Genomic DNA, 8,233 nt, shown 5'->3' with positions numbered 1-8,233 from the left:
TGCTCTGACTATTCAGTAAATAAGAATTTACTCACCGGTAATTCTATTTCTCGTAGTCCGTAGTGGATGCTGGGAACTCCGTAAGGACCATGGGGAATAGACGGGCTCCGCAGGAGACTGGGCACTCTAAAGAAAAGATTAGGTACTATCTGGTGTGCACTGGCTCCTCCCTCTATGCCCCTCCTCCAGACCTCAGTTAGGGAAACTGTGCCCAGAAGAGCTGACATTACAAGGAAAGGATTTTTGGAATCCAGGGTAAGACTCATACCAGCCACACCAATCACACCGTACAACTTGTGATAACCTTACCCAGTTAACAGTATGAACAACAACTGAGCCTCACTCAACGGATGGCTCATAACAATAACCCTTATTTAAGCAATAACTATATATACGTATTGCAGAAAGTCCGCACTTGGGACGGGCGCCCAGCATCCACTACGGACTACAAGAAATAGAATTACCGGTGAGTAAATTCTTATTTTCTCTGACGTCCTAGTGGATGCTGGGAACTCCGTAAGGACCATGGGGATTATACCAAAGCTCCCAAACGGGCGGGAGAGTGCGGATGACTCTGCAGCACCGAATGAGCAAACACAAGGTCCTCCTCAGCCAGGGTATCAAACTTGTAGAACTTTGCAAAGGTGTTTGAACCCGACCAAGTAGCCGCTCGGCAAAGCTGTAAAGCCGAGAGCCCTCGGGCAGCCGCCCAAGAAGAGCCCACCTTCCTTGTGGAATGGGCTTTTACTGATTTTGGATGAGCCAGCTGAATCGTGCTACAGATCCAGCGAGCAATAGTTTGCTTTGAAGCAGGAGCACCTAGCTTGTTGGGTGCATGCAGGATAAACAGCGAGTCAGTCTTCCTGACTCCAGCCGTTCTGGAAACATATATTTTCAAAGCCCTGACTACGTCCAGCAACTTGGAGTCCTCCAAGTCCCGAGTAGCCGCAGGCACCACAATAGGTTGGTTCAAATGAAACGATGATACCACCTTTGGGAGAAATTGGGGACGAGTCCTCAATTCTGCCCTGTCCATATGGAAGATCAGATATGGGCTTTTACATGACAAAGCCGCCAATTCCGACACACGCCTAGCCGATGCTAAGGCCAACAGCATGACCACTTTCCACGTGAGATACTTTAGTTCCACGGTCTTAAGTGGCTCAAACCAGTGGGATTTCAGGAAATCCAACACAACGTTAAGATCCCAGGGTGCCACTGGTGGCACAAAAGGGGGCTGAATATGCAGCACTCCCTTAACAAACGTCTGAACCTCAGGCAGTGAAGCCAGTTCTTTTTGAAAGAAAATGGATAGGGCCGAAATCTGGACCTTTATGGACCCCAATTTTAGGCCCATAGTCACCCCTGACTGGAGGAAGAGCAGAAATCGACCCAGCTGGAATTCCTCTGTAGGGGCCGTCCTGGCCTCACACCAAGCAACATATTTTCGCCATACACGGTGATAATGCTTTGCTGTCACGTCCTTCCTAGCCTTTATCAGCGTAGGAATAACTTCATCAGGAATGCCTTTTTCCGCTAGGATCCAGCGTTCAACCGCCATGCCGTCAAACGCAGCCGCGGTAAGTCTTGGAACAGACAGGGCCCTTGTTGCAGCAGGTCCTGTCTGAGAGGCAGAGGCCATGGGTCCTCTGTGCGCATTTCTTGCAGTTCCGGGTACCAAGTCCTTCTTGGCCAATCCGGAACAATGAGTATTGTTCTTATTCCTCTCTTTCTTACTATTCTCAGTACCTTGGGTATGAGAGAAAGAGGAGGAAACACATATACCGACTGGTACACCCACGGTGTCACTAGGGCGTCCACAGCTATCGCCTGAGGGTCCCTTGACCTGGCGCAGTATCTTTTTAGCTTTTTGTTGAGGCGGGACGCCATCATGTCCACCTGTGGCAGTTCCCATCACTTTGCAATCTGTGTGAAGACTTCTTGATGAAGTCCCCACTCTCCCGGGTGGAGGTCGTGTCTGCTGAGGAAGTCTGCTTCCCAGTTGTCCACTCCCGGAATGAACACTGCTGACAGTGCTTGCACGTGATTCTCCGCCCACCGAAGAATCTTTGTGGCTTCCGCCATTGCCATCCTGCTTCTTGTGCCGCCCTGGCGGTTTACATGGGCGACCGCCGTGATGTTGTCTGACTGAATCAGCACTGGCCGGTTTCGAAGCAGGGGCTCTGCTTGACTCAGGGCATTGTAAATGGCCCTTAGTTCCAGTATATTTATGTGTAGAGAAGTCTCCAGACTTGACCACAGCCCTTGGAAGTTTCTTCCCTGAGTGACTGCCCCCCATCCTCGAAGGCTTGCATCCGTGGTCACCAGGACCCAGTCCTGTATGCCGAACCTGCGGCCCTCGAGAAGGTGAGCACTCTGCAGCCACCACAGAAGAGACACCCTGGCCCTTGGAGACAGGGTGATCAGCCGATGCATCTGAAGATGCGATCCGGACCACTTGTCCAACAGATCCTACTGAAAGATCCTTGCATGGAACCTGCCGAAGGGAATGGCTTCGTATGAAGCCACCATCTTTCCCAGGACTCGCGTGCAGTGATGCACCGATACCTGTTTTGGTTTCAGGAGGTCCCTGACCAGAGATGCTAATTCCTGGGCCTTCTCCACCGGGAGAAACACCTTCTTCTGTTCTGTGTCCAGAATCATGCCCAGGAAAAGCAGACGCGTCGTAGGAATCAGCTGCGACTTTGGAACATTCAGAATCCAGCCGTGCTGTTGCAACACTTCCTGAGAGAGTGCTACTCTGATCAACAACTGCTCTCTGGACCTCGCTTTTATGAGGAGATCGTCCAAGTACGGGATAACTATAACTCCCTTCTTCCGAAGGAGTATCATCATTTCGGCCATTACCTTGGTAAATATCCTTGGTGCCGTGGACAGGCCAAACGGCAACGTCTGGAACTGGTAATGACAGTCCTGTACCACAAACCTGAGGTACTCCTGGTGAAGTGGGTAAATGGGGACATGCAAGTAAGCATCCTTGATGTCCAGCGACACCATAAAATCCCCCTCTTCCAGGCTTGCAATAACCGTTCTGAGCGATTCCATTTTGAACTTGAATTTCTTTATATAAGTGTTCAAGGATTTTAAATTCAGAATGGGTCTCACCGAACCGTCCGGTTTCGGTACCACAAACATTGTGGAATAGTAACCTCTTCCCTGTTGAAGGAGGGGGACCCTGATAATCACTTGCTGGAGGTACAGCTTGTGAATTGCCGCCAGTACTACCTCCCTTTCCATGGGGGAAGCTGGCAAGGCTGATTTGAGGTAACGGCGGGGGGGAGTCGCTTCGAATTCCAGCTTGTATCCCTGATATACAATTTGTACAGCCCAGAGATCCACCTGTGAGCGAACCCACTGGTTGCTGAAGTTTCGGAGACGCGCCACCACCGCACCTGGCTCCGCCTGTGGAGCCCCAACGTCATGCAGTGGACTTAGTGGAAGCAGGGGAGGACTTTTGTTCCTGGGAACTGGCTGCATGGTGCAGCTTCTTACCTCTACCCCTGCCTCTGACAAGAAAGGATGCGCCTCTGACCCTCTTGCCTTTCTGAGAACGAAAGGACTGCATTTGATAATACGGTGCTTTCTTAGGCTGTGAGGAAACCTGAGGCAAGAAAGTCGACTTTCCAGCTGTCGCTGTGGACACGAGGTCCGATAGACCGTCCCCAAACAATTCCTCACCCTTATAAGGCAAAACCTCCATGTGTTTTTTAGAATCAGCATCTCCTGTCCATTGCCGAGTCCATAAGACCCTCCTGGCAGAAATGGACATTGCATTAATTCTAGAGCCCAGCAGGCAAATGTCCCTCTGAGCATCCCGCATATATAAGACGACGTCTTTTATATGGCCCAGGGTTAGCAAAACAGTATCCCTGTCGAGGGAATCTATGTCGTCTGACAGAGTATCTGTCCATGCTGCTACAGCACTACACATCCAGGCTGAAGCAATAGCAGGTCTCAATAGAGTACCAGAGTGTGTATACACCGACTTCAGGATAGCTTCCTGCTTTCTATCCGCAGGCTCCTTTAGGGCGGCCGTATCCTGAGACGGCAGGGCCACCTTTTTAGATAAGCGTGTCAGCGCCTTGTCCACCCTAGGGGATGTTTCCCAACGTAACCTGTCCGTTGACGGGAAAGGGTACGCCATCAGTAACCTCTTAGAAATCACTAGTTTCTTATCAGGGGAACTCCACGCTTCTTCACATAATTCATTTAATTCATCAGATGGGGGAAAAGTCACTGGCTGCTTTTTCTCCCCAAACATATAAACCCTCTTGGTATTAACAGGGTTAATCTCAGAAATGTGTAATACATCTTTCATTGCAATAATCATGTATCGGATGGCCTTGGTCATTTTAGACTGTAAATGTGCCTCATCATCGTCGACACTTGAGTCGGACTCCGTGTCGACATCTGTGTCAACCATCTGAGATAGAGGGCGTTTATGAGCCCCTGACGGTTTCTGAGTCACCTGGGCAGGCGCGGGCTGAGACCCCGGCTGTCCCAAGGCTGCAGCGTCATCAAACCTTTTATGTAAGGAGCTTACATTTTCGTTTAAGACCTTCCACATATCCATCCAATCAGGTGTCGGCCCCGACGGGGGCGACACCACACTTATCTGCCCTTGCTCCGCCTCCACGTAACCCTCCTCATCAAACATGTCGACACAGCCGTACCGACACACCGCACACACACAGGGAATGCTCAGACTGATGACAGGACCCCACAAAGTCCTTTGGGGAGACAGAGAGAGAGTATGCCAGCACACACCACAGCGCTATATAACACAGGGATTTTCACTTATAATAAGTGATTACCCAATAGCTGCCTTATATGTTTTATTTGCGCCTAAATTTATGTGCCCCCCCCTCTCTTTTTTACCCTTCTTGTACCTGGATACTGCAGGGAAGAGCCTGGGGAGCTGCTTCCAGCGGAGCTGTGAAGAGAAAATGGCGCTGGTGTGCTGAGGAAGAAGGCCCCGCCCCCTCAGTGGCGGGCTTCTGTCCCGCTTTCTGTGTAAAAAAATGGCGGGGTTTTTTACATATATACAGTGCCAGACTGTATATATGTATTTTTATTGCCAAAAGGTACTTCAATTGCTGCCCAGGGCGCCCCCCCCGAGCGCCCTGCACCCTACAGTGACCGGAGTGTGTAAGTGTGCTGGGAGCAATGGCGCACAGCTGCGGTGCTGTGCACTACCTTAAATGAAGACAGGAGTCTTCTGCCGCCGATTTCGTCGTCTTCAAGCTTCTGTTCTTCTGGCTCTGCGAGGGGGACGGCGGCGCGGCTCCGGGAACGGACGATCGAGGACAGGTGCCTGTGTTCGAACCCTCTGGAGCTAATGGTGTCCAGTAGCCTAAGAAACACAAGCTAGCTGCAAGCAGGTAGGTTTGCTTCTCTCCCCTTAGTCCCACGTAGCAGTGAGTCTGTTGCCAGCAGAAGCTCACTGAAAATAAAAAAACCTAATAAATACTTTCTTTACTAGTAAGCTCAGGAGAGCCCACTAGGAGCACCCAACTCTGGCCGGGCACAGATTCTTTCTGAGGTCTGGAGGAGGGGCATAGAGGGAGGAGCCAGTGCACACCAGATAGTACCTAATCTTTTCTTTAGAGTGCCCAGTCTCCTGCGGAGCCCGTCTATTCGCCATGGTCCTTACGGAGTTCCCAGCATCCACTAGGACGTCAGAGAAATATAAAATAGCTACAGAAATAGCCACACATAGATTCTCATTGTAACTAAAACTAATAGAACTAGAACACTGTAGGTGGATGCGTAAATTATCCTTTTATTAACGAGATATGAATGCATGTATCTGTACTCAATGTTCCAAACACATCAATGGTTTCAGCTTTCGTTATCCACAAATAGCTTCAACGGCATTAAGGCAAATATATCTAATCACACCTCAAGGATGTAGAATATAAAGTAAATGAATCCTAAGAAAATATTAGAGATACTTACGCCATGACGATGACGCTGAAGTCGAGCCAGTTCCATGGGTCCCGTAGAAAAGTGAAGTTCTCTAAGCAAAAACCTCTTGCCAGAATTTTTATTAGAGATTCAAATGTATAAATCCCAGTGAAAGTATATCTGTAGTCAATAACGAGATCAACTCACATTGGGTTACAAGAGCACATCCTTAATGAACATACAGTACAGTGCATTCTTGTTTGCCACTTACTCTACATTCTTCGTCCATTCCGGGGGGTTACTCATGGTCATGAAAACACAGTTGGTCAAAATAGTGCACATAATGAGCATGCTGAATAATGTAAGCTACAGTTAAGGAAAATGACAAGATGCGTCTACATATACCGTGCAAATGTCGCTTTTGCGGCATAGTTATGATAAGCTCCAAGTGCACTAACTTTCACAAGAGAGTTTTTTTCCATCAAAGATCTTTGATTACCAGAAGCTAGAGTTACTGAGCGGCTTTTGCAAGCAGCGGACTCTGTGCAGTTTTGAAACACAAAATTTAAAACAGAAATAAAATAACTATTTTCAAAACATGCTATATATATATATATATATATATATATATTTATTTATTTATTTTCTATTCAATACATTTTTATTGAGCTTTACAGTTTAGCACAAATAACAACTGTACAACAAAAAAGAAAAGAAATAACCATATGAAAAAAATAAATCATTTATGAACAAAGCAACATGTGTGGTCTCATACTTTGATGACATCATACTGGTATACAGTTAAATGAGAGTGGTATAGATATATAGAGTTTGAGATATACAGGAGTAGCAGTTGGATGTGTATTATACATCAGAGTATTATATATCTACAGTAGCTACCATAAAAAATAAGATTTTTCTTACCGGTAAATCTATTTCTCGTAGTCCGTAGTGGATGCTGGGGACTCCGTAAGGACCATGGGGATAGACGGGCTCCGCAGGAGACATGGGCACTTTAAGAAAGAATTTAGGTTCTGGTGTGCACTGGCTCCTCCCTCTATGCCCCTCCTCCAGACCTCAGTTAGAGAAACTGTGCCCAGAAGAGCTGACAGTACAAGGAAAGGATTTTGGTAATCCAGGGCAAGATTCATACCAGCCACACCAATCACACCGCATAACAAGTGAAACAACCAGTTAACAGTATGACAACCGACAGAGCATCAGGTCAAACCCTGATGTAACCATAACATAGCCCTTATTGAAGCAATAACTATATACAAGCATTGCAGAAGAAGTCCGCACTTGGGACGGGCGCCCAGCATCCACTACGGACTACGAGAAATAGATTTACCGGTAAGTAAAATCTTATTTTCTCTAACGTCCTAGTGGATGCTGGGGACTCCGTAAGGACCATGGGGATTATACCAAAGCTCCCAAACGGGCGGGAGAGTGCGGATGACTCTGCAGCACCGATTGAGCAAACAAGAGGTCCTCCTCAGCCAGCGTATCAAACTTGTAGAACTTTGCAAAAGTGTTTGAACCTGACCAAGTAGCCGCTCGGCAAAGTTGTAATGCCGAGACCCCTCGGGCAGCCGCCCAAGAAGAGCCCACCTTCCTAGAGGAATGGGCCTAACTGATTTTGGCAGCGGCAATCCAGCCGCAGTATGAGCCTGCTGAATCGTGTTACAGATCCAGCGAGCAATAGTTTGCTTTGAAGCAGGAGCACCAAGCTTGTTGGAAGCATACAGGATAAACAACGACTCTGTTTTCCTGACCCTAGCCGTTCTGGCTACATAAACCTTCAAAGCCCTGACCACATCAAGCAACTCGGAATCCTCCAAGTCAGTAGTAGCCACAGGCACCACAATAGGTTGGTTTATATGAAAAGATGAAACCACTTTCGGCAGAAATTGTGGACGGGTCCGCAATTCTGCTCTATCCACATGGAAAACCAGATAGGGGCTTTTATGTGACAAAGCCGCCAACTCTGACACGCCTAGCCGAAGCCAAGGCTAATAGCATGACCACCTTCCACGTGAGATATTTCAACTCCACCGTTTTAAGTGGTTCAAACCAGTGGTATTTCAGGAAACTTAACACCACGTTAAGATCCCAAGGTGCCACTGGAGGCACAAAAGGAGGCTGAATATGCAGCACTCCCTTTACAAACGTTTGAACTTCAGGTAGAGAAGCCAACTCCTTTTGAAAGAAAATGGATAGGGCCGAAATCTGGACCCTAATGGAACCCAATTTTAGGCCCAAATTCACTCCGGACTGTAGGAAGTGAAGGAAACGGCCCAGCTGG

General features: G+C 48.0%; 1 protein-coding gene across 6 annotated transcripts in view; it reads right to left on the bottom strand.

Moving 5' to 3' along the window:
* The window catches only part of LOC134944764 (sodium channel protein type 2 subunit alpha-like), a 419,840-nt gene that overhangs the window by 261,137 nt on the left and 150,470 nt on the right, over positions 1–8,233 (bottom strand). For 5 of the 6 annotated variants that reach the window (XM_063933612.1, XM_063933610.1, XM_063933613.1 and 2 more), the window contains exons 1-2: positions 6,200–6,284; positions 5,980–6,108 (exon numbers count right to left, since the gene is read on the bottom strand). In XM_063933612.1, the coding sequence (XP_063789682.1) occupies positions 5,980–6,108; positions 6,200–6,279 (209 nt within the window). In that variant the 5' untranslated portion in view covers positions 6,280–6,284. Of the gene's footprint in view, positions 1–5,979; positions 6,109–6,199; positions 6,290–8,233 lie in introns of those variants that run through there. The other variant, XM_063933615.1, reaches the window with a different exon arrangement.

The sequence above is a fragment of the Pseudophryne corroboree genome, chromosome 7 (genome assembly GCF_028390025.1).
Source record: "Pseudophryne corroboree isolate aPseCor3 chromosome 7, aPseCor3.hap2, whole genome shotgun sequence".
Classification (NCBI taxonomy): domain Eukaryota; kingdom Metazoa; phylum Chordata; class Amphibia; order Anura; family Myobatrachidae; genus Pseudophryne; species Pseudophryne corroboree.
This window is presented reverse-complemented; position numbering and strand designations above follow the sequence as displayed.